We start from the raw sequence: 25,604 nt of genomic DNA on the forward strand, positions 1-25,604 counted from the left end.
GGTCAGAGTATCCAGTACTCACTTCTCATAAAATTGGCTCAAAAGTCCCTTCAAGAGGATCAGAAGTAAGATCAGCCCTTCTACTCTGTTTGGAAACCAGAGCGGCATTTTTCCTGGTAGAATCCCCTTTTGTGGTGGTTTTTCCTTGCAGCTCACGTACCCGTGCATTTAGGACGGAGGTAGGTTTTCCATCCCATTTCCTCATGTCCTCTCCATGATCACATAAGTAAAACCACAGGGCACCTCGCGGTGTGTACCTTCTATATTCTCTCTCTTGGGCAGAGGAGCGCTCACTCCTAATAGCTGAGACATTGGTCCTTACAGGTGGGCAATAGGACATATCCTCTTTGAATTGCTGGAAATCCTCGGACAGCTTCTCCACAGCCGAGATGCAGGCCTGTAGGGAGAAAGAGAGATTTTCTTCATATTGCCAGACTTGGCGAGCCATTTCATCCACTGTCAGTGCCTCTTTGTCTTTCCAGGTCATTATTGCCAGTGAGTTGGCATAGGACGATGGTGCACTCCGTACAAACTTCCACCACATGGGTCGTGTGCATGGGACTTCATCTGGATCTTTGGGTAATTGTGCGTTGTCTGGGTCATCATGAATCATCTCTAGCACGGCTAATTCCCTCAGATATTGAATAACTCTCTCCATGGTGGTCCACTTGCCTGTTTGACATATGACATCTTCCTTGAAGGGGTACCTTTCCTTCATGCTTGACAGGAGTCGCCTCCAGAGGCTGATGGCTTGTGTCCCTTTTCCAATTGCCTTGTCAATGCCACCTTCCCTGGCAAGCGATCCCAGCTGCTTGGCTTCCCTACCTTCTAATTCCAAGCTATTAGCCCCGTTGTCCCAGCATCGGAGGAGCCAGGTGATAATATGCTCAGCTATACGGCGGCCAAAATCTTTTCACATATCCCGCAGCTCACTCAAGGATAGGGACCGGGCTATTACCTCTGGTTCTGCCTCTTCTTCCTGTTCCTGTGATGACCCTGGTTCACCTTCATCCTTCGCTAAGCGAACTGATTTTTTTGTATATTTCTTTTTCTGTACGGGGGCAACTGATACTGGTGCAGGTTGGTCCGCTGGTTCAGTTGCATTATTGCTCGCCGGGTTTTGGATAACCGCAGCATCTGTCGCCAAGGTTTGGGTAGCAGCAGTGCTCATCGCTGGGGCTGGAGGGACCGCAGTGCCCGTTGCCAAGGTTCGGGTAACAGCAGTGCTTGTTGCCGGGGCTGGAGGGGCTGCAGTGCCTGTTGCTGAGGTTTGGGTAGCCACAGTTCTCATCACCGGGGCTGGAGGGGTTGCGGTGCCTGTCGCCAAGGTCTGGGTGGCCGCAATGCTCATCGCCGGGGCTGGAGGGGCCTCAGCGCCTATTGCCGAGGTTTGGGTGACCGCAATGCTCATCGTTTTGTTGTTAGGTCCAGAGACCTTCTCTTCCCCTTGAGGGTACTGAGTGGTGTCGAACAGGGCTCGATAGGCATGAGTCAGGCCCCAGCACGTTGCAGTGATTTGTATCTCTCTGGAGCTGCCGGGGTGACAGCATACCTTTTCCAAATATTTTACTAGTTCTTCTGGATTCTGCACTTGTTCAGGGGTGAATTTCCAAAACATTGGAGGTGCCCACTGTTCTAGGTACTTGCCCATACTACCCCACACACCCTGCCACTCATCATTATCCAGCCTCGGGGCAGATCTCTGGGTGATCTTCTTAAATAGTTGTTTAACCTTAAACAAGAGCTGAACCACATTCAGGAACATGCTAATTCCCAGCAGTAGGGCTAGGACCGTGCTGGTCTCAACATCCCAAGAGTATTCAAATTTTTCAAAATTCCCTAACACCGTTGTAACTGGACTGAAGGAAAAAGGAGAGGGGAAGAAAGGTACCCCACCCATAGACTGGTTTTCCAAGGAGGAAAGGTAAATGGTATAATTATTAATAGTTTCCCACAGATGGCTCCCACAGTATAAAAGTGACAATGCTGAGTGTAAATACTGGATTAATCCCACAACCGATGACTTTATCATACCATAAACCAGTGTTACACAGTACATCAAAGCGAAAACCTTAATCCACCTCCCATGGATGATAAGCAGCAGAAGAGGGACTACATACAGCAAGCAAGGTGATACATAACAGAACTTTAAAAACCAGAGCAACAACTCTAAGAACACATAAATCAACATAATGACCAGCGACTATTAGACCAATATAATGAATGCTTATAACAAATTTGTTTTAACAAGCTCTGGTCAGGTTTGTTGTTATCTCAACCCTTCGGGCCCCACGTTGTGCGCCAAAATGGACTGTCGTGGTTTAACCCCAGCCAGCGAGTAAGCGCCACGGAGCCGCTCACTCACTCCCCCCCACCCAGTGGGATGGGGGAGAAAATCGGGAAAAGAAGCAAAACCCATGGGTTGAGATAAGAACAGTATAATAGAACAGAAAAGAAGAAACTAAGAATGATAATGATAACACTAATAAAATGACAACAGCAATAATGAAAGGATTGGAATATACAAATGATGCACAGTGCAATTGCTCACCACCCACCGACCAACACCCAGCTAGTCCCCGAGTGGCGATTCCCCGCCCCCTTCCCAGTTCCTATACTAGATGGGACATCACATGATATGGAATACCCCTTTGGCCACTTTGGGTCAACTGCCCTGGCTGTGTCCCCTCCCAACTTCTTGTGCCCCTCCAGCTTTCTTGCTGGCTGGGCATGAGAAGCTGAAAAATCCTTGACTTTAGTCTAAACACTACTTAGCAACAACTGAAAACATCGGTGTTATCAACATTCTTCTCATACTGAACTCAAAACATAGCACCATACCAGCTACTAGGAAGACAGTTAACTCTATCCCAGCTGAAACCAGGACATGTTCTCCATAATTCTTCCAGGAACTGAGGTTAGACTAACAGGTCTGTAGTTCCCTGGTTCTTCCCTCACGCCCTTCTTGTAAATTGGAATAACATTGGCTAGCTTCCAGTCAGCAGGGATCTCCCCAGACTCCCAAGAGCTTTGGTAGATGATCAGGAGGGGTCCTGCTGTAACATCTGCTAGCTCCTTCAGTACTCTGGGATGAATCCCATCAGGCCCCATGGAGTTGTAAATATTCAGCTGATACAGCTGGTCCCTTACAATTTCAGTGTCCACAAATGGAAAGTCACTGTTCCCACACTTGTGGTCCTCTGACTCAGGGGACCGAGCAGCCCAAGGTCTATCAGTATTATTAAAGACAGAGGCAAAAAAAAGCATTGAATGCCCCCACTTTATCTTCAATCTTCATCCCTATTAGTCAGGTGACCATCTTGAACAAGTATCTGTCCAATGTTTTTTTTAGACCTCCTCTTGCTATTAACATACTTAAAAAAGCCTTTCTTGTTGTCTGACACAACACTGGCCAGTTTCCACTCTAATTGAGCTTTGGCCTTTCGTGTCTTCTCCCTGCATATACGAACCATGGCTCTGTAATCTTCCTGCAAAGCCTGACTTTGCTTCCAGAGATCATACAATTTCTTTTTCCTCTTAAGCTCCACGAGGAGTTCCCTGTTCAGCCAAGCTGGTCTTCTGCCCCACTTGCTTGACTTGCGACACAGTGGAATTGTCTGCTCCTGCGCTTTTAAAAGGTGGTTCTTAAACACTAACCGGCACTCATGGACTCTTAAGCCATCAAAAGCAGATTCCCAGGGTAGCTCCCTGAATAGCTTAGTATGCTCCCTTGAAATCCAGGGTAGCAACTCTGCTGACCTTTTTTCCTTTTTTTGTAGTTATACAGACAGCTCCAGAAATGCTCAACCTCTCCTTACTGGAAAGTACATATTTTTAAAACACAAACATAACTTATGGGACCAAGAATGTGACTGTATTCTTTTTAATTTCATTTTGGGAGGATTTCTTTTTGCCAGCTAAAATAGCTGCATTCTTCAAGGGCAGGGCTTGCCTAAGGACTCTGTATTTGTTGCATTATATTACCTGAGGCCTGATGCAGCTGAGCTTAAGATAAGTTTTCTTTTTGTGCAAGTAATGCCTTCTGTCATTTCAAGCTGTTCCTCCAGTCTTGCATACTTGTAAGGTTTCTACAACTTTATTGATTACTGTATAAAAAGTAGAAATCCCTGCATAACAAATAAAGGTAGGATTGTTATTGATCCATTAGGCACCAGGTATTCCTGCTATTAAGAAAGCTTGCTCTACAGAAGTTCATCTCAGTTCTTAGAAATTCTTCATACTTTAGAAAAAACAAGTTTATCCTCTGGCACTCCTCAGTCCTGGATCTCCATTCTTCCCATGGAAATTTCCATAATGTTGTTAATTCTGTACAGAGACAAAAGCTTAAATACAACTTTGGAAGTGCTCTATATTAAGACTATACTGTACAGGAACATCTTTTAACATGCCTCTGATATGCTAGCGCAAAATGAGCTTTTTGATATGTAAACTAATGTGGCATTCAAGTTTTCATCTCCATAACCTCAGTAATACAAGCAAACTGCTTTCCTGTTAAATGTTTTCCATACATTATAGTATTGTATATAACTTTATACACAATCTAAAAGTTGGTGAAAAGGTAAAATGTTTTAAATAAGTTTCTCCAAAGCACTGAAAGTTAAAAATAACTACAAACCAGGATTTTTCTTCAGAATTTTTAATACTTTTCACTTTTAAATACTGGTTTAAAATTTATGATTGTAACATGGAAGAGCCAACTTCTTTTAATTTTTTAAAACTTATCATTAGGATCATAAAGCTATTACAGAACAGTTACACTCTATACATTCAAGGTACTAAAAAAATATGAGTCATGTTTTGAGTCTGTAGATGAACAGTGGCAATTCAAATACAGCATTATCTGTACAACTTGACAAAAATACAGGTGGACAATCTGATTAGTTTAAAGAGAATCTGCACAACTTCAGACAAGCCAGCTCAGCCCAATTAAGTAAAAGGTAATTTTTTTTTCCCGAAGTGCATCACATATTTCACAGATAAATTTATCAAAATAAGATGTTCAGGTTCTCAGACAGGATAACAATGACCATCTCTCATCCTCATTCCCAATACAAGTTCTACCAAGTCATTTCCTTCAGATCTAGTTCAGCAACATCCAAATTCTCCAAACGGACACAGATATTCAGAGAACGATATCTGATGGAGAAGATAGCTATGTTCTCAGCCCTTCAAATTGGTTCAGTTTATAAAAACAGCCATTCTAGAGTCATGAGCTGCTTCTGCAAAGACCACAGCTGTATAAATACTACAGATCCATTAACAGGAAGAAGAGAACTCAGAGTGCACAGATATGTGGCAGTGACTGGAAAGAGGGGTGGGCTCAAGCGACAGGGGAAATTTTATAAAACCATAAAAGGAAGATCCCTTCTGGAAGAAAAGACCTAATGGCTACTTGCACATGGGCAATGTGAGAGGCTGATAGAGAGCTGCCTTTTTTCTTTTTTTTTTTAAAGAGGCCAATTAATACCTATTTCTCAATCTTGCAACTCCTTCCGTATTCTTTAAAAAGCCTCTTGCAACTCTGGGCAGGGCTAGCTGTAGTGAAGTACCAGTGCCTTTATCTAAAAGTAAAATATTCTTTACAAATAGTATCTGTAGTTTAATTTTATTTACAGAATAAACTGCAAAAGTACATCACATTTAGTGCAAATGCAACTAATGATATAAGATTTATATACTGCTTTGTAAACTTTCCACACCTTTGTAAAATAAATCCATCCAATTAAATTAATAAACAGTTGCTTGCTTGTGTTCAACAATTACAAGAAATGGCAAATAAGGAGTTAAACTCTTTATATTTTGGACCTTTTTTTTTTTTTACATTCCCATCAGTGGCTATGGTGGAATGAACCATTGCTTGGTTGATTGTAAAATGATGAAGTACATTTGAGATAAGATTTTTTTTTTATTTAACATCACTATATAAAGTATTCACCAGTGATATAGTAAACGTACAAATTTTCATCTTATTTGCCTTACTAGCATTAACATATAGGCACTTTTCTACATATTCAAATTAATGGAATAACTCTGTAATAAGGCATATTCCATGCACACCGTCAGAAAAAGGCAAATAAAATGGAAGAGTTATGGAGCATGATTACATGTGTTATGCATGATTTCATCGCTATAGAGAAGATGAACAGATAAAGTAGTTTTTTCAACACTGTGCAGATCACATTTAATCATTCACCAAATCTTCATTAAGTTACTATCTTTTATTTATTTTCAGGTACCTACCATACTATATGAAATAAGACTTTCAGTTTTCTTTAAAAAAAAAAAATCTGAAACTTTTTTCTTGAGTTACACGGGTCAGTGAAACACCCAGCAGTCTCCGAAGAGTTTCCAACTACAGGACATGGATAAAAGACCTCAAAGTCAGTACCAGTCTGCCAGAGTCCTCTCTTAATGAGCATCTCCAGAATCAAAGGCAGGCAAATAACTGACATTTAAATTCTCACAGCAACTAGAGGGAACTTTCCAATAAGAACTACACATCCTTATAGCTCTGATGGGTTTTTGATCAAGAGGCAAGTATCAGCGCAACTCATTTTCTACATGAACCTCATAGCATGGCTTTATTAAGATGAGGAAAACACATGCAGGATCTGAAAATAATGTACTCATCCTCATTCTAGGCTGGGAATGTTGTCCTATATAGTCCAAATTACTTCAATAAATATTATAGTGTACCTTCTCACAGCTTCGGGAAAGTCCCAGATATCATGCAAGAAAGCAGTCCACATATACCATGGACAGATGACTTCTAGCTTTCAGGCACCCTCTTGCCCTCTAATACAGAATCTTCCTAGAAATTTCTGGATCATGTTTAACAACAAAAATTCTGTAGCACATATTACATAACTAAAAAATACAATAGAAATATAAAGATATCTGGAAAAAAATAAAGTTTTTCACACTCTTACTCCTTCAGAGCCAAAGATCTTCATAAGAGTAAGACAATAGAAAAGGCAAAGTCATAAGGATACTGACAGCCCTCAATTATTAACTGACATTTTATGTAACAAGATAATTCATTATAGAAACAAACAGCAATGAACTATGATTATACAAAGCAAAACAAAACCTACCAATAAGTCACCTAGGCTTTACTGAACTCCCTCCCTCTCCCCCAAAATACCACATAGATTTTTGTGCATATAAAGCACATACGGTATGCTATATGTGCATTTGTCTTTTGTGCTTTTTAGACATGCACAAAAGCTGTGCACGAGTATCTTATATGTATGTATATCTTATATGTATATGTTGACAGTGAAATTCTGCAAGTTGTTTAAAATTAAAGCAGTAACCCATGTTGGTGATTCAAAGTTGTACACGTTCTGCCTCTTCTAAAACAAGCAAATAAAATAGCCATATACATGTTATCAATACATCTATTTATAATTACACACTGATTCCGCAAGAAACTTTAGGAGAGAGCTAGTGTTAAATATTCAGCCTCATGGTGTTGCAACACTTCTTTACTTCAGTATACAAAGCCTAGAACTTCGGCCATAAAAAGACTGTAGATCCTTCGTTCCAGCATGGAGTGCTCTATGCATGATCACTTCAATGTGGAATGCTCACCCAGTCTTGTTCTGATCACTGCAGGTAAGCAAAGACAAAATATAGTACTGAAAATTTTGAACACTAATAGGAAAACAAGAACTTGTTAAATCCCTTAAATAGTATCAGCACTGCTATTATCATGTTTGAACTGTTGGCTCATGACAGCCATGCTTTAAATGGTTCACCTACACTAGTTCTCTAACAATATACAATAAAAATGTGAATCATTACAGGGCTACCTGTTACAGAAGGATCAAATTACTAAGACTTTTGGAGTCTAACATAATAAATAGAACCTAAAAATAGAGGTAGCCTATGTCATGCATAGAAAAGTGATAAAAACTCATTTTCAGATCATGCTCTAATAGTCAAGCTATCAAATGCTACTTTGTAACAGTTATACATAATGAAGTATACGGCAAGAGTCTACACTAACAAAAATTAAGCAAAGCCTTACTTAGCACAAAGGCTTACGTCTGACAGATTCAGACATCCCCAAAAGTGATCGAGAAATTATTTTCTAATGTCACATCATCATTTAAACATTAATATAATTTTAGATTAGCCCAATGACCTATACCATTAAAATACATCCATTAACTTCAGAAAGCATCTGTAAATCGCTTTTCTTTCTTAGGCTTATCAGAAAGACTAAAAATTTAAGTCACAGTCTTTTAAATACTCTAGTAATTGACACAGGTTTGTCAGAAAAGTTCCATTAATAAAAATCCTAGATCTAAACTATTCTGTCAATATAAAAGAATACTTTGACCTTCATAATATTCTATCAGATATGCAATTATAACTAGAATTTAAGATATCAAAATCTCATGAGGTTCTAGAGAAACTTCAGTATGTATTCTTTTCAGAACAAGTGCCTGTGATAGCTGTGATAGCTGAGAAAAAAAAATACTTCATCCTTTTATACTTCTACATAAATTAAACATGCATGCAAAAACTTGCAAGATGAACTAGTAAAAGTCTACAAAAACTAATGCTTGATAACTTGTGCAGCTCTTATTTTTCATGCTAATAATAAACACAAATTACATGAATGTTTTAAAAAGTATATTGCATACATATATTAAAACTAAGCACTGAATTCATGCTAATTATAAGACATTTCTAGATTGCATACTTCTGTTTGGCTTTAAATATTTACAACAGTGAATCAAGAATAAAAAAAAAAATGTATACCTGCTAATACTAGAATAAAATAGGCTTTCCTGCCGTTTTCTCTTGCACGTATGATGTAAAACGCTTTAAGAATTTTGGATATTCTCGTTTTGCCACTGCCCGTAACACTGATGCTGGTGCCCATCCTCCTGGGTTCACTAAAAGTAGACAGGGAGCCAGACATTGAAATACAGCAAATCTGCTAAAAGCTAGAAAAGAAAACTTAAGTTTGTATTCCTGCAACTCTTTCTGAAGTAACAGGAAAGAATAATCAGCAGAATATACACCCTTACAGCTTGTATTGCAGCACTTTCTACTCTTAATACTCTAATTCAGTCTAGTTCTATGATGTCACTATTTAGAAAACATTAAACATGATGTGTTGTCTTTGGGGAATGCCCAAATGAAAGATGATATTCTTTAAGTACTTCCAAGAAACAACAGAAAGAGAGACTCAAGTTACTTCTTATTTCAAAGAAAATAGAAGTCAGTCTTAACTTTTCAATAACTGCTGCATTTGCCTGCAGAATTGCTAGATAGCCAATGTCTTACAAATTATTTTTAAAGCACTTTAAACAAAATTTGAACTGATTCTAAAATATGCTTAAATTCACAGGTCAAGTACTTTGCTGAAAAAGCTGCCACTTCCCATATAATCACAGTTCAGAATTTGTCAATGAAAATGTATTTTTTAAATAATTGGGAAACTTCTAAACAAGAAACAAAGCAGCTTACCCCAGAGTTTAACATCATATAGTATTATTTGTACAGGATTGAATACAAGTTGCATCACTCCTATACAGCAAAGATTTACTGAACCCATTTTTCATACTTTGATTCTTTAGTAAGCATTGTAATAGGTGGTCCAAAATAATAAGCAGGTGAGATACTCAAAGTGTTTTGTAGCTGCAGGAAAGGAGCTAATAGGTATGTGGTTCCAATACTATAATACACTGCTAAATACTGGGTACAGTAACAATACAGTTTGGATTTGCTAACTTTGCAGTCAATACCAAAGATTCTATCAGTTAAAAAAAATTTAAAATATGTAGACCTGATTATACAGCTTGCAAACATCCTCATACAAAATTTATTTGTCCCTCCTTAATACCGAGAGTAAGAACTGTATCTTTACTATCAGCAGCTTTTCAGCCTAACAAGATGTATAGGGGAAAAAAATTGGCAGCAATACATGAATAAAAAAACCAGACTATTACTGAAACTAAAAGCTTATGCCAAGTCATCCCAGTTGCAGACATTTCTTCTGCCCACCCCCCTCCACCCCAAGGTTCTGTACTTAGGACTGAGCTATACATTACTTTAATTTATTCCTCCCAGAATGCCACACAATGAAAGATCCCATTCACTGATTGATGTAGTACATTAATTCGAGTCTTTTTGACCATGAGGACCACAAGTGTGATCCTATATATAAATTTAACAGAAAACTGCATCAACCTTTTTTTTGCCAGTATTCAGCTCCCCAGAATTAGCATATATCATGAATGTCATACTGAAAAATTTTAGACTTACCATTAGCTACATATGTAATCTTGCATAGGATATTGTCCCTGCTTATTTCCTTGTTCCCTTCTGGTGGGCTTACTAACGTCTGACAAATCATAGCAATATTTATTTTGGCACGGACACAGCGATTATTCAGCTGCCAAAAAAAAAAAAAAGAAACAATTGTAAGCTTCAAACTAAGGTTATTTCAACATACTTGACTGCTAACATTTTAATTTAGTATAAAGTTTAAGACACTCCAAAAGTTGTGTTTCAGGGAGTTTGCATTCTAGTACTACATGGATGTAACATGAATGTGAATGAAATGAAAGGTACATGGTGAATAGGGAAAGAGTTAAACTGAAATGCCTGAATCTCAAGTTTCTGTTTGCTTAATACAGTGAATTATTTCAATTATTGTGACAAGTAAGGAAACATCTAAAGAATAACGCATCAGCATTTACAAATATCAGTTAGTAACTTTTCCCTTGTAAGCAGGCAATGGCATAGCAATCAGCACAGAAACACTCCAAAGGAAACAATCATTGCTATTATCTAACAGAACTAAGGCAGAACTGTGTAAGCTGGAGGTTTAACAGATTCCATATCTTCAGTTATACAAGCCTATTCCCATATCTGACAATACTGAAGAGTTATTGATTTGATTCCATACGAAGTAACCTCAATTCCTTAAAATGTTTTCACATCTCCAGAAATTTTGCTTCCATTTTTCTGCAACACCTTAGATCTGCCAACTGTTGAGATAATGTAAGAAAGCTTTTGGCTCAAAATGCCTTCATCAGATCATTGTATCATCGAGTTGAAACAAACTGTATTTTTGCATACCCCCCTGTCACGACCGGTGCTGGACAGACCAGGGAGCGGTCCTGGTGAGTTCAGAATTCCCTCGGGCTAAATTAAGGTGAAACGACACCAAACGATCAGTTAAACATTTTATTCATGACAGAAGCAAACTGAACTTGGAAGGTGTAACAGTAGGTGGCGAGGTTTCTCACAACAGGAATTGGCATGAAACTACCTCAGTAAACTGTGTAACCTGTGGTAACCACATATACATCAATTCAGGGAATAAGGAGAGCCCTCCCGTTGAGTCACGAGGTTCAGAGTGGACCCCCTTGCTTTCTAGACTCCTTCTCAGAGAAGAGCCTAGGGGCGGCTAGATCCACTCCTAGTCCCAGACTTGGTCAACAGTTTTATGTCTTAAAGGGATGAGGTGTAGGGATTGTGGAAAAGGAGAAAGAGAGAGCAAGACAGAGAGAGAAAGAGGAAAAGAAAAGAGAAAGGAAGAGAGAGAGATTTCACCGGTCCTGGGTCCAGCATTGGTCCAGCTAGCCTAGAGGTCCAGTTCCGGTGGGCGCGCACATGTGGGGCTTCAGTTTGTGTCCTTTTATCATCTCCTTGCCCCTCCTTTGGGCGGGCACTCGAACTCATTAGGCTAATTAGGTGTCATGTGCGGTTTGTGCTTTCAGAACCTTCGGGAAATGGGTTGGTGGGCTTGGGGGTCGTTGGGGAGTAACTTCCCCTTCCCTGCAGACATGAACATTGTTTGATCTTTGGCCATACATGGTGAGCTGCCCTGCTCAGCATATCAGAACATGGAGCTGTGCATCTGCATCCTCCGGCATGCCCTCCCTGTCCTGTTGCTGATCTGTGCTGATCGCCTTCGTTCATTGTTATGCAGGGTTCGCTGTTATGCAAAACTTTCCCCACTACAATGTTTGAGACATTAACTCTTTCAGTCTCTCACACCCCCACCTTACACTAGTATTGCAATACCATCACCACATAATAGAAAAATGGTATCTTAAAAGCAGAACTTGATAGAATGAAAATAACACTTACAGGAGCACTGTCATGTTCCACAGAGAAATTGCACACAATCCATGTTTCAGGATCGTTTTCACTGAATGCTGGTATCCTTCTGATGGCAGACAAATACAGCACATCCCTTTGAGAAGCTGGCCACACCCTCTGCAGAGAAACACCTGAATATAAGCTTTTCCACTTTTGCAAATTAAATACTTACTATCCTTAGATAAAGGAAAAAAACAAACAAGGCAAAACAGGTCAGTCATTTACGTTAAAAAGTTTCTTCAAGTTAGTAATTTCATGCAATTTTCAAAACTGAAACAGAACATAGGTGTTGTACAGATGTGTATCAGGTTATATGGCTACACTTAATTTTAAAAAAATTAAAGCAAATTTTAAGGCCTTTGAAAGGTAGGGAGCCAATATGCAATGACTTTTTCAGTAGACAACCAGGAAGAGGCACTTCCCCTTCTGTTCTCTCAACCTCAGGTTTACATTTTAGTTAATACTTGTAAGCTATAAACTGAACTAGTGGTTAAGTATAAATAGATGCATCTACAGTTATTTATGTCTCCATAAATATGGAGAGAGAGAGAAAAAAAGAGAGCAAGAAATATTTATAACAAATATTTCAAGAAGCTACTACTTTAGTGAGACAGATATGGTAAACTGATATTATCTAAGAGAAAGTTTCAGAAGCAAAGTGTCTGATAAAGTAAAACTATACAGAAGCCATTTTCCTGACACTCAATAGGGGAAAAAAGTCTAGCTTTTACCACAACACTATACAGTTCACACAACTGCCTTATTCAAAAATCAGAGTCTGCTGTTATGGCAGTTTTAAGGTAACCGCATTACTAGTAAAATTGTAAAAAAAAAAAAAAAGGAAAAAAAATTGTTTTAATATTTGAATATACTAATACTTGGAATCATGCAAGATTAAAGATGAATTTGTACACTTCATTCCCATTTTTTTGGAACCTGTTAGGTTACAGTTATTGGGTTATAAATCAAATGAACGTTTTAGTAAAGCTACATCAGAACTGGTTGGGGTAAAAAACCATAATGAAGTTAAAAGAACAAATGTACCAGCAATTATACCACCTCAGAATGCAAATGCATATGTCAACTAATTGTGGTCAACAATAGCTTGAATTATTGCAACAAAACATATGATACAGTGGTATGGGTTTCTTCCTTGTAGTCAGTGTCTATTTATTGCTTCAGTTTGCTTTAGATGACCCTTGCCTTGCTGGCAGTGATATACTTAAGAGATTAAAAACAGTCCTCATTTGTTATTACAAGCTCTATCAGACACATACACAACCAATTATGCTATCAAGCCAAGTTTGAAAAATTGACAAAGTTGCAGTTTAATAGAGAACTTGTTCTGAACTGTTGTTTTGAAAAGTATTTTAAGTTGTTAAGACGTTAAAGTATTTCAGAATAGATCAGAATACATATGCCCCAGACTGTCTCATTAAGGTCTGTATACAGGTGAAGTGTTATTACCTTATGCATCTGGTAAATGATGATTGCATTATCAGCTAAATTTTCTACAACATGGAAATTTTCGATTGTTGCTAAAAGAGGGGAAAAAAAATAATCCATCAGTAAACAGCACAGATATTAGGTCAATGTTATAAACAATATGCTTGCTGATAAACATGCAAAACTTAAGAACTGATTCCTTACTTTCCCAGTCATTACGAACATCGACATTCCAGAAGTAGTGGCAAACTTCATGCCCTGTTACCCCTTTAACAGCATGCGTTGCTTTCAAAGGATCTAAAACTATTCCATTCTCTTCCACCTCTCTTCTGTACACCTATGGCCAAATACAAAGAAAGAAATGCAGAACAGAAATTGTCAAAACTGTTCATGTTTTCATTGTTTAAAGTTTTATCAGCTTTGATAAAAACTTACCTAGAAGACTACTAACACATGAATAATTAATTTGCCATGTCAGTGTTCTCTGGTAACTACCAATGCAGATGTTCTTGCATGGCACTTCACATTAAAATACCAGTATTTTGAGAATCTCTACTCCAAAAATGATTAAGCTACCTTATTCATCACTATGCACAAGAATGCATACAAGCACAGTGGAGTAGCCGACAGTAACTTGCTACCATATAACATTTTCATATATTGAATTTACACACCATTTTGATACCAAGTTTTAAGTAGGAGAAAATGAGAAAAGAATCTGCAAAGACAAAGCTATGGCAGGAGTTGCATAAGATTTTACATGAATAAATATATTAGAAGATGCAGCTCTTGTGGACTCCAGTCTTAACTTAAACAATGCTATTCTCAGAGAGAAGTTTTAACAGCATAACTTGCTGAGTGATAGTATTCAAAGAGAATAAAAATATCTGTCTTCACAGCATATCATCTTATATAATTTAAGCAAAAACCCAAATGCTTACCTTCATTTCTCCTTCTTCTACCACTAGCTGCCAATTGGCATCTCCTCCTACATCTTGCAAGGAATATGTCATATGGTTTTGTACCATCTCTTCCACCTTTAAAGGAAAAAATACACATTTTAAAATCATTCCTTCCATCTTCTTGGGTAGGAGACTGTACAGTATTGGAAGCCACAAGTCAATACTTCAAATCCTGTGCAGGAGCTGAACTTGGACGATAGAACCTTCTATCACAGGTTAAGAACAAGCAGATACTTCTGGCCTTCAGAAACAAAAGCCAAAATCTTGATTCAAATTCCAACTTCATTCTTTCTGGGTACTTCCCTATCCTTCCTTTGCACCTCTAAACTGTCAAAACTCACTATTTCTACCTAAGACAGTTTTATTTCAGCATGTAGGAAATTACTTCAGGTATCTCCAAATAGAATTACAATGCATTGTAAGACTTGAAAGCCAATATTCACTGAAAAGCATTTAAAAAGCTGAAAAATGGGGTGGAGGGGGAAAGAGACAGACAAGCTCTAAAAAAGTGAATGCATATCAAAAGTCATATTGAAACAGCAGTGAAAGAAACAGTCACGAGCAAAGCATGCCTATTCTGTTTCATTGGCATCTTTGCACAGTTGCCAGCTAGAAAAACAGAACAGAAATGCTTACGTTGCAAAAAATTACAATGATGCAGAGACTCCACTATTATAAAATACTCATTTAAAAATTACTTAGCTAGACAGTTGTGTGCTTTTCTTAAAGGCCAAATATTTGATTCATTTTTATCAAGCTATGTGAATACCTTTTTTTTTTTTTTTTGTTCCAAATAATGTGCATGAAAATGGGTGGTGGGACAGGAAACGGATTTTTATTTTAAATCTACAGTCTTATTCTGTTTCTTTTGTTTCCATCCCCCCCATTTCCAAATCCCACTCTCCCCCAAATAAAAATAGAGACAAAAATATAAAGTAACCATTGCTGTGTAATGTTTACAAGTGCTGGAAACAGTTTAATAACTTTTTCCACCTAAAAGGTAGGCGATTACTAAAACTCATCACAGCAAATAATTCCATGTATTTTCCTGAATTACTAGAAATAATTTTTTTAAAAAGGAAAAGCACTGCAAGCAAAGGTTAGTCAATTGACCAGCATACAGATTAGTCTAAGAAGTGTACAATCACAAGATTAATAGCCTGAACCTATAAGTGTTTTTTGCACAACTTACAAAAATATTTTATATGCACACTAGGCTTCATAACCTATAAAACATAACTGAGCAAGTAGTACAAGTATAAAGCAAAAAATAAAGAATACTTAATGACCTTTTTCTGATATGATATAGAATTGAAAGATGTTATTTACTTTTAATTTAAAGCAGTAATTTTGTTTGTACAACGTACTCTTTAGGCAATACACTTAAGACCAGGAAGAAAAAAAGTAATTGAATCAAGTCAAAATCCTCAAAGTACAACATAAAAATAAAATCCTTTCAATAGAAATTCTACTTTATTTTATTTTAACTATAGAATTCTCTACAGAAACACAAGTTATCAGTCCAGTTTTGGGTGTTTTCTTTGATTTTTTTTTTTTTTTTTTTTAGTTATAATGAACTATAAACACTCGCAAGATTTGTGTTTCTGCTTTTAGACAAGGCCATCTTTCCCTGCCACTTACTAATAGGTTTCCTACAAAATATTCTTCTAATTATTTTTTTTCCAGTGACACGATGACAGTACAATCCAAGCCAGGTAAGAATGTGGGCTATTTAAATATTCAATTTACTAGCTCTAGGTCACACTTCTTTCAGAAAGGAATTCTCGCCATGCTCCCAACCTTTATCTGCAACACTTTCAAGGTCCCTATCTCTCTTCTCCCCTAGCTCCTAATCTATTAAGGACAAAGCTGGCTTTTATATGTTTGTTTTGTATTTTGCTGCTTTTTGCTTTATGCTAAATGCAGAGGGAGGAGGGGAATAGCAAAGAAGAGAATGAGGCATCCACAGGAGTGCAATCTAAACAGTTTAAGGCCTTTGGAATTGTTCAGCATTTAGCCTCCTGACTTACTTTGAAAACTTGAAAGGCATTTTTAGTTTGGTTCTCTCCCTCTCTCTCCCGATAGAGTTTCATTCCTGCTAATACAACATCTTTCAGACAGTTTCCCCTTAGGTTTGGGGAAGGAGAGGTATCATCATTGCAGCTTTCAGAGGAGAGTGAATGCTGTTTTTCTCTAACAAGCAATTACTTATACTTCACCAAGTAATTGCAGTGCCTACAACTGCCTTGTGCATACTACCTGTCCAAACTGCGATCTACCTGCTGGTCGTTGTCTGTCAGCCTGCACCTATTTCAGGTACCACATTAGGTAGAGTCAAGATTCACAGCTTCCTTCCCACTGGGGAGGCCACACTATTACCTCTGGGTTCCTGGCAGACTATAGGAATGGTCTGAAAAATACTTGCAACCTCTATCACATGCAGCCTTGGCCTGAACATTAAGTGGGCAGTTCTTCACTTAAAAGGCCCTCAGAACAGCTCAATCTATTTTAAAATCTGATAGTCCTTTAACAGAGGAGAAAGTGATCTGCAAAGAATCTACAGCGTTTTAAGCCCACAACCTCCCACTCAACTGGCAGAGACAAATCAATGCCTTTCTGAAGGCACACTGAAGAACCAGCTCCCATCACAATACATGTTTATACTTCTCAATCTTAAAAACAAAGCTGCAAGTTTCTACTTGACTTTTTACTAATACCAAAATTCCCTTGGTATGAATGAAGTCTAGAAACAAGTCCCATTTATTCAGAATCAAGATATTAGCTTGCCTTTCCAAAAGCCAAATCCTCAGCCTGGGTACAGAGGCCAATTTCCTATTAATAAGGTTGTCCTGGTTTCAGCTGGGATAGACTTAATTTTCTTCCTAGTAGCTGGCATAGTGTTGTGTTTTGGATTTAGGATGAGAATAATGTTGATAACACACTGATGTTTTCAGTTGTTGCTAAGTAGTGTTTATACTAAGTCAAGGATTTTTCAGCTTCTCATGCCCAGCCAGCAAGAAGGCTAGAGAGGCACAAGAAGTTGGGAGGGGACACAGCCAGGGCAGCTGACCCCAACTGGCCAAAGGGGTATTCCACACCATGTGACATCATGCCTAGTATATAAACTGGGGGGAGTTGGCCGGGGGGACGGATAGCTGCTCAGAGACTAACTGAGCATCGGTCGGCGAGTGGTGAGCAATTGCATTGTGCATCACTTGTTTTGTATATTCCAATTCTTTTATTATTATTATTATTATTGTCATTTTATTATTTTTATTATTATCATTATTATTTTCTTCCTTCCTGTTTTATTAAACTGTTCTTATCTCAACCCACAAGTTTTACTTTTTTTTTCCCCCATCCCACTGGGTGGGGGGAAGTGAGTGAGCGGCTGCGTGGTGCTTAGTTGCTGGCTGCGGTTAAACCACAACATCAGGTTTACCATATGGATCCACAAATGTTATCACAGGCATAAGAGATGAAAATGAGAAGGTTCGCATATTTTAGTGACTATGAGTTTCCCTTACATTGAACTGGCCATGTACCCCATAGCCTGATAGACAATCAATTCTATCTTTGAAATCAAACTTGCTTTCTATTACTTGATTTCCCCCCTCCCCCCAAACAAAACCAAACTTGAATTACTAACGTGACTACTGGAGTACCAGTAGATGAGCCTATCAGTGTTGTGCAATATGACCTGCATACTTTTTCCCCTTGCGATAAGTTCAAATTCCAGAAATTAACTGACTGCAGTAGGTTAATGCAAGTGTTGGGATTTCAGTCCAATAAGCAAGTCCTTAAATGTTAGGGTTCTGCTCACAAAGCTGGTGGCAAAGTCTGCAGGTAGTATGATTCCAGGCTCTGGTAATCAAAAGAAAATCCATTCCTTCTATTTGAAAAAGCAGGCTGTTTGTAGTGTTAGTTCATAATCGAAAAAACAAACAAACAAAACCCAAAACAACAGATCCCAGAAGGGAGCCCCATATTCACAATCATATATGGACCACAGCAGAAGGAAACTAATGGCATGAATGCTATGTCTGAATGGATTTTTTGCGGGAATAAAGACCAAACACATGTACTCATTTATCTAATTCAACTCTAAACTATGATCTTCAGAGCAAGCACTTAGAGTAATTTTGTACATTACTGGAATATGTCACCACGACTACATTCACATATTCAGGATGTCAGACATTTTCTGAAGAATAATTGAATGTATTTGAACTCTTCAGTAAAAATTCTCATACCCACAATCTCATTTGTTAACAACATACTTTATGACCTTTCAGTAATAAAACTAGTTGTAGAGGTAAAAATGATAATAGAGAACCTTAACATTTAGTATCTTAGTGTTATTACAAGTGACAAACAAATTTTAAAGACAAAATTAAACCTTTGATTTAAAAGCAAGAAAAACTATTCAATTTGAAGCAAAGACCATCTCCATCCCCCACAAAACAGGTGTTATTTTATTACTTTTATTATAATCAGAAATGCAAAATTTTCAAGTTGTAGGCATTTTTATTAAAGCTACTGAAATCAATCAGTTTCACAAGATTTGGGCCTCTGCACAAGTGATATGCATGCAAGCAGAATGTAAAAAGACAATCATTTAGTATAGGAATAGAGAACTCTTTTTTTTTTTTTGTCTCAACATACTAGTTTAAAGCAAGCAGTGATTTATGTAACAAAAAACCCAAGTTCTAGAGAAGAGGATGAAATACAGCAAAGATATGCAACCCCCACTCTACACATTAATACAGTACCTGGGTGCTGAATCTGTGAACATCAGAGGCACTGACTAGATCAATGGAAGACATGGAGGAAGAGCGACTATAAGGCTACCAGAGACAGACAAAGAAAAAACCAAGAAATCAGAACAAAGGCACAACAGAGCATTCATTACCAACTTGCAAGCACAAGATAATGAAGAAAAGGAAAACAAAAGCATCATAAGCAGCAAGCACAGCAGTGAACGCTGATTTCATGCACCTATTATGTATTGTGCTCCCAGTGTAGCCCTAAGAAGAGCATAGTGTTTCCAGTAACACTAAAAAAAGTCAACTGATCCTAATGCAAGAGACTGGATTTTTAATTTTTTTAAATCAATTAAATGAATTTTGGTGAAGGTATCTTAAAAACAGTGAGGTTAGCAAGTTGGGATTTTTTTTCCTTTAATATAATCTCTGACAAGCTTGATACAAGTCCAGAGTATTCTAGATACTGAAATCGGTATTTTTCTAGCCAAGACAGAAAACAGTCCTTCTATTCCAGCTACTTCAATTGAAAATGAGTAAACCATTGAAAGTTATACTAGAAACACCTAAAAAATTAATAAAATAAAAAAAAATAAATCTTACCTCTCCACATAAAATATTATATAGAAATATGTCAGCCCATTATTCAGAGGAGATCATGAGAAATATCTTACCTTTTGGACAAATCTATGAGTCCCCACAGCAGAATATTCATCTCCAGAAGGTAAGGATGTTGGCCAGTGTAATCTGACCTTTTCACTTTGGGACTGCAACAAAATAGGTTTAATTATTGGTAGTCAGCTGCTACTGGGTGGACTATGAAACAGTGAGGCATCCTCAATCTATATAGTGGCTACAACAACTAATGCTGTCCATGACAGACATGAAGTTGTCATCCTGCTGGAGTTCTCAGGAAGTGAATGGGCCTGGAGACTGAATATCCATTCATGTATACTTCAAGGTGTATTTCCAGGTTAAGCAAAATAGATTGGCAGCATTAAGGATGTTGTATCCGTGTAGTAGTACAACAGTCACTCAAAACTTTTACTTTCTGCTAAGAGACCCCAACATAGATAAACTGTGTTGGGTACTATATGTCCACTAGAAAGTCTTAGAATTCTTAATCAAGTCATTGTATTAGCTATATTCATAAGTTTAAAACCTTTTAAGACAAAGGAGGCACCACTTTGCTATTCCCTCTCATTTTATACACTACTATATATATATGTTCTCATATTCTATATATTTCATCACATGCATTTTATCCCTTTTTGATCCTTGTCACTGAAGTATATTCAAGAAATGAGTTAGAGAAATAGCCAGAGCCTACACAATTTCTTAATAAAAACAAACACTAACAGAACTATGTCTTTCCTATTTCACATACTGCTACAGTCAAAAGAAACTTTAGAGCAATACTTCGGTTTTGAAAAATAGCTGCAGTATTTGATATTCTTATTTGCACAGGGCATCAGTTACATATAAAGATAACAGGACTAATACACTTATTTAGGAATTAGAAACCAGAGACATTCAATTAGCTTAACACTTATACTATCCTTTTCTATGCAAGCTGTGAAGTCACTTTCTCAAAATTAGTGTTAAGCAATGATATTTAACTGTACAAATATTAAGTAGTGAATTCCACCTATAAGTGTCAGCATAAAATATCTAGAGTTTCAGGAGATGCACCCCAGGACTCAGTAAGTCACAGAAGTCTTCCATGAAGTGCCCATCATTAATACATTTTTCAAGTATCAATACCTGTTCTTCCATTTTATCCTGTCTATCGAGAGCAGCTTCAACAGCATCAAAGAATTCTTCTTCATTAATCAGACTATTAGGACCCTCCTAGAGCATAAGAAACAAAACTAGTTCAAAATTTTGGAGACACGAGAGCTCCACTTAAGTTTAACATTAGAAATAGATATTTATATATTATGCATATAAATGACAGAAGGAAATTTCTTCCATAGACCTCAAATATTTTCACCAATATTCTTAAATTACAATTCATCTGAAAACCCTACTTGTTAAAGGAAGTTATTTCCTTTAACTACAATTTATGGGTAGTTCTATAAACAAGCAAAAAACCAGGAAACTGAAGACTGAGTAACAGTGTCAATATGCTTTGACATCAGATTTAGGTTTTAATTAACACATATCTTCTCTTAAAAATGTTTACAGTGTGTCAGTAAAGTAAACATATTAACGTAATTGTGTAGTTAGACTCCTTCCAAGTATTCCAGTGCTTTAGGGTGGATTTCAGACATGTGCTCAAAGCACAAGAAGACAAGACAAAATCCTGGGGATCACTATTGAAAATTCTTGGAAATAACAGTTTAACAATAAAGAGCAGGTAGAGTTGAGTCAACTATTAAAAACTTGTGTCCACTAAGTAAAATGGTAATTTAAGAAAAGTAGGTTTACTGCTTTTATTGTATTGTAAAACAAACTGGTCCAGCAAATTTCAAAAGCCTACTTTACAACAGGGATATCTGGGAGAAGCAGCTGGGTTCATAACCAGGTAGACAAAGTCCAACTTCCTATCCATCTTTTTCTTTTACAGTGCCTCAGTCATAACGGAGAACCTAAGCTCAAGTATCTTTTAAATATCCCAACATATTAGTACTATTTCTCAGGCTATGATTTGTAAGTAGAAACCTGCTTGATTAACATAAATGAAAGGGTCAAGTTCTTAAAAATTATGCAAACTGCATTATAGGTGCATTAGCTTACATTATTCTTCAGAAGGCAGTTTAAGAGCCTTAAAATTTGACTAAATAACCAAACTGAGGAGGAAGCTGCTAAAACATGCAATTTAACAGATGAAGCAGAACCTAAAATCATTGAATTTATCAACACATTTCAAGTGGCGGTGACAAGTTAAAAATCAATTCAAGTTAAACTTAAGATTCTAGGACTGCCTCTGCAGTCAGGGTTTTCATATTTGCATTACATGTCTATACAGCTGACTCAATAAAAAGACTACAAAACTTGCATATGAGCAGTATCAAATGTACAAGAAAAATAATAGAAAAGTCAGCAGAAATATCTGTAAGCAAAATGCTTTAGACAAAAGCAGAATATGGAAACCTGAGGTGAAGACAGACTTCTATTCTCAAAAAATTAAGGATTTAGATTCTTCATTCAGTTTCAGTTTCCAAGGCAGAAAAGTGGCATGAACACACTTGCTGTATTGGGTCTGGCTGAGATGGAGTTAATTCTCCCCAAAGCCAAAGACCTTGATTTAGACACACACACTCCTTTGAGAAACAAACCAATCTTTAAAAGCCTTAGCATTTTTAAAAATTTCAAAAGCAGAATTTGTACCTCATAGTCTGGCCCTCCAAAGTGGGACTTTTTCTTCAGTTCTGTCACAGCGTTTTTGTATGCTTCTTCAATTTTTCTCCTTTTCTCTGTCTCCTGTAAAATTACATGATCATTTGATGCAGCAAGAATGAATTGGCTGATAATAGTAAGCATGCCAATAAATGGAATGACCAGTATAGGGTTTTTTCCCAAGTAACAATTGCAAAGCTGCTGATTTTCTGATTTTATTTGAATGCATGCATTATATGTGCCCATATACATGCATATATAATACAAAGCTTGGGGAGCTAGCTACCTTGAGCATGCCTTCTTTCAGTCATGTGGAAGAAACTAGATCAGCAAGCAAAATCTGGTACCTAGTTTAAGCATAGCTATTCATGGTTTGTTGAGGGTCAGACTTGGTATCTGACAGTTTATATAAACTCCTTGACACAGATGCTTGGGCAGTGATAAAAAAAGGGTGAAAAGTAAGACTGGTAGAAAGCTAACTTGTTGAATGGGGTGAGATACTAGTGAATCACAGCATATAAGCTTGTATCTATAATTAGCTGGCATAGGATCCACGTGAATCATTTTGTGAACTCCATGCAGAGACTAACAACTCAACGTCATTCTCCCATAATAGGTGTGTGACTGTACTAGAGCCACTAATGATGTCTATGTCACTGTATATTTTGAATAAAGAAGTAGTAATGCTGGAATCAGATTAAGCCTAGTATTTCCTCTGCAAATTCTACATACTGCCAGATATTCCCAGAGAAAAAGCTATAAACATTTCTGAAATTCTTGCAGAATTCAGCTTTAGTACATAAGATGTTTCTCTGTTCCCTTTCGGCAACTGGACACCACACACTACTTCTTGCAAATAATAGTATAATTATTCAGCAACCTAATTTGAACTTTAATGATTCAGTGGAAAACCCTTAACAACACTGAAAGGCTGAGTTTACCAACTGGGAATTTGGTGGTAACATTCACTCTGGAACACATGCTTTCCAGTTTCTAAAGAAAAGTTGGAAAAATAAAGCAACAGTTTTGATGCAAAACAAAGTAGTATAGTTCTCCACAGGAAAAAAGCAGCACTTAGATGAAGACAGTATTGCCTTTATCTGTGAATGTAGGCTTTTCCCTTCCTGAAACTATCACAAACAGGTGATAACTGCTAACACTTATGTTTCACAAAATTGTGCAAGTTTACCTATTTTGAAAGTAAATGGAGAGTCCTGAAGATGCATAAAGCATGACTTGAGTGTAAGTCATTGAGAGAAAGCATAGAAGTTTTACCAGAACACTTGGAATGAAAAACAAAAAAAAAAACCCAAAAACAATCCCCCCCCCCCAATCCCCATGCTTTCTGTACTTCAATCTGCAAATTAGTGGTAATTCACATGTGTCAAAAGACAACTCTCCAAATCTGCCAGCTTCTCTTGGCAACAACGTTAAATAAGGCAGAAATTGGGAAATTGTTTGATTGCACAGCAGAAAAATTACTGGTGTATTAAAACTCTGTAAAATTTAATGAGACATTTAAGTTACAATTGTGAAAGGTGAACAAAATAAACTACCCAAACATGTTAATCTTGAAGTAAAATTTAACATTCAGAAGATAAGTTTGCACATTAATACCAATTATTAAGACCAAAGGAAACAAGAATAGAAAAATATTGCTGTAGTCAAGACAAGAAGAAAAGCATCATCACAAGGATTTTGTTGCAAATAAAATAATGGACCAAATACCAGAGATTAAATCCTTTCCCTGTTTATCCATTTTCTTTAAAAAAGTCTATTTTAAAAATACATTCAAGAGGCTTATACTGAAAAATATACTGCACTGGAAAAATAAAAAGTCAAGCTCAAGATCTTAACAGCTAAGAATAAAAGGTCGAAAGCAAAGCTGTAACTACAATTACCTTTAGATAACATTACATGCTTTTGTATTAATTTTATTCTGGCCATCTGACTGTTTTGGTAACAGAAATAAAACTAAATATAGAATTCTAAAATTACAATCACTAAGTGCACTATTTTAGCAGTCTCCTTGAAAATGAAAGATGTTTTTATAATGATTTCTTGCTTTCAAAGGTTTAAAAATAAAGTTTCCAACCTTCAGAATGTAACTTAAAAACCTTTCATTTTTTAAAAAACAGGGTTTCTAGAGAAAGATACTTGCTTCAAGTTCAGCAGACATAAATCTCTCGCATCTTTAGGCTAAATTAGCCCTCTACAAGATGGAGGCTGTATAGTTTTGTGAAGTAGCAGGACTCTCACTAATCACATTTGTGTTTTGCTGTCAAGTAAAACGTGGTTCTGAAGCCAGTGGAGTGAGGAGGCTGGAGAGGGAAGGAGAGCAAGCTGGATTACAACGGTACTTACACTACTTGTAAAACACCCATTGCTTTTAGCCACTGACAGAGATCCTGTTCTTCCTTTGACAAACCTGTACAGCACAGAGCCTGCGGAGTGAATCTGCTGATATACAAAGGACAAACTTCACGCTGCACCTTTCAAGTCTTCTAGCTGGTCTTTTACAGGCACTGGACAGACTTACAAGAGCTTTAAAACCCTCCCAACTAGAACAAACACAAACGGCTGCCCAATTTCATATAATTTTCCCTCTAATCTCTCAGAGAAGATATTCTGAACTTTATCATCTCCCAATATTTACTTCCTTTTCAGAGCAGCGTAAGCATCTATCGAACAAAAGCAAGAGTACAGAGATCAACATCATTCTCCTCCTACATCTATTTATCAGATGACAGAGCAATGTTTTTTTTGCTCAGGCCCATAGTTATAGAAGAGACTTTTACAGAGCCATGTTTAGCCACTAAAACAAGGTAAAAAAAAAACCAAAACAAAAGAAGCCCTACAACTGAAGTGGAATAAATAGCGTTAGCAAAGGTCTGAATACAGTCAACTGCTGTCTTTAAATTCTTGTGCAGGGTGTAGG

The 25,604-nt window shown here is 37.2% G+C and overlaps 1 protein-coding gene across 7 annotated transcripts in view; it reads right to left on the reverse strand.

The window, feature by feature from the left end:
• Window positions 1-5,843: 5,843 nt before the first annotated feature.
• The window catches only part of LOC121232777 (ceramide transfer protein-like), a 116,747-nt gene continuing 96,986 nt past the window's right edge, over window positions 5,844-25,604 (reverse strand). For 4 of the 7 annotated variants that reach the window (XM_041121219.1, XM_041121223.1, XM_041121218.1 and 1 more), the window contains 11 exons: window positions 22,658-22,750; window positions 21,089-21,175; window positions 19,999-20,091; window positions 19,334-19,408; window positions 14,541-14,636; window positions 13,804-13,936; window positions 13,621-13,691; window positions 12,142-12,270; window positions 10,306-10,435; window positions 8,794-8,981; window positions 5,844-7,632 (listed from right to left, as the gene is read on the reverse strand). In XM_041121219.1, coding sequence (XP_040977153.1) covers window positions 8,803-8,981; window positions 10,306-10,435; window positions 12,142-12,270; window positions 13,621-13,691; window positions 13,804-13,936; window positions 14,541-14,636; window positions 19,334-19,408; window positions 19,999-20,091; window positions 21,089-21,175; window positions 22,658-22,750 — 1,086 coding nt within the window. In that variant the 3' untranslated portion in view covers window positions 5,844-7,632; window positions 8,794-8,802. The remainder of the gene's footprint in view (window positions 7,633-8,793; window positions 8,982-10,305; window positions 10,436-12,141; window positions 12,271-13,620; window positions 13,692-13,803; window positions 13,937-14,540; window positions 14,637-19,333; window positions 19,409-19,998; window positions 20,092-21,088; window positions 21,176-22,657; window positions 22,751-25,604) is intronic. The other 3 variants (XM_041121220.1, XM_041121224.1, XM_041121221.1) reach the window with 3 other exon arrangements.

This window comes from Aquila chrysaetos, chromosome W, assembly GCF_900496995.4.
Source record: "Aquila chrysaetos chrysaetos chromosome W, bAquChr1.4, whole genome shotgun sequence".
In the NCBI taxonomy this organism is placed as follows: Eukaryota; Metazoa; Chordata; class Aves; order Accipitriformes; family Accipitridae; genus Aquila; species Aquila chrysaetos.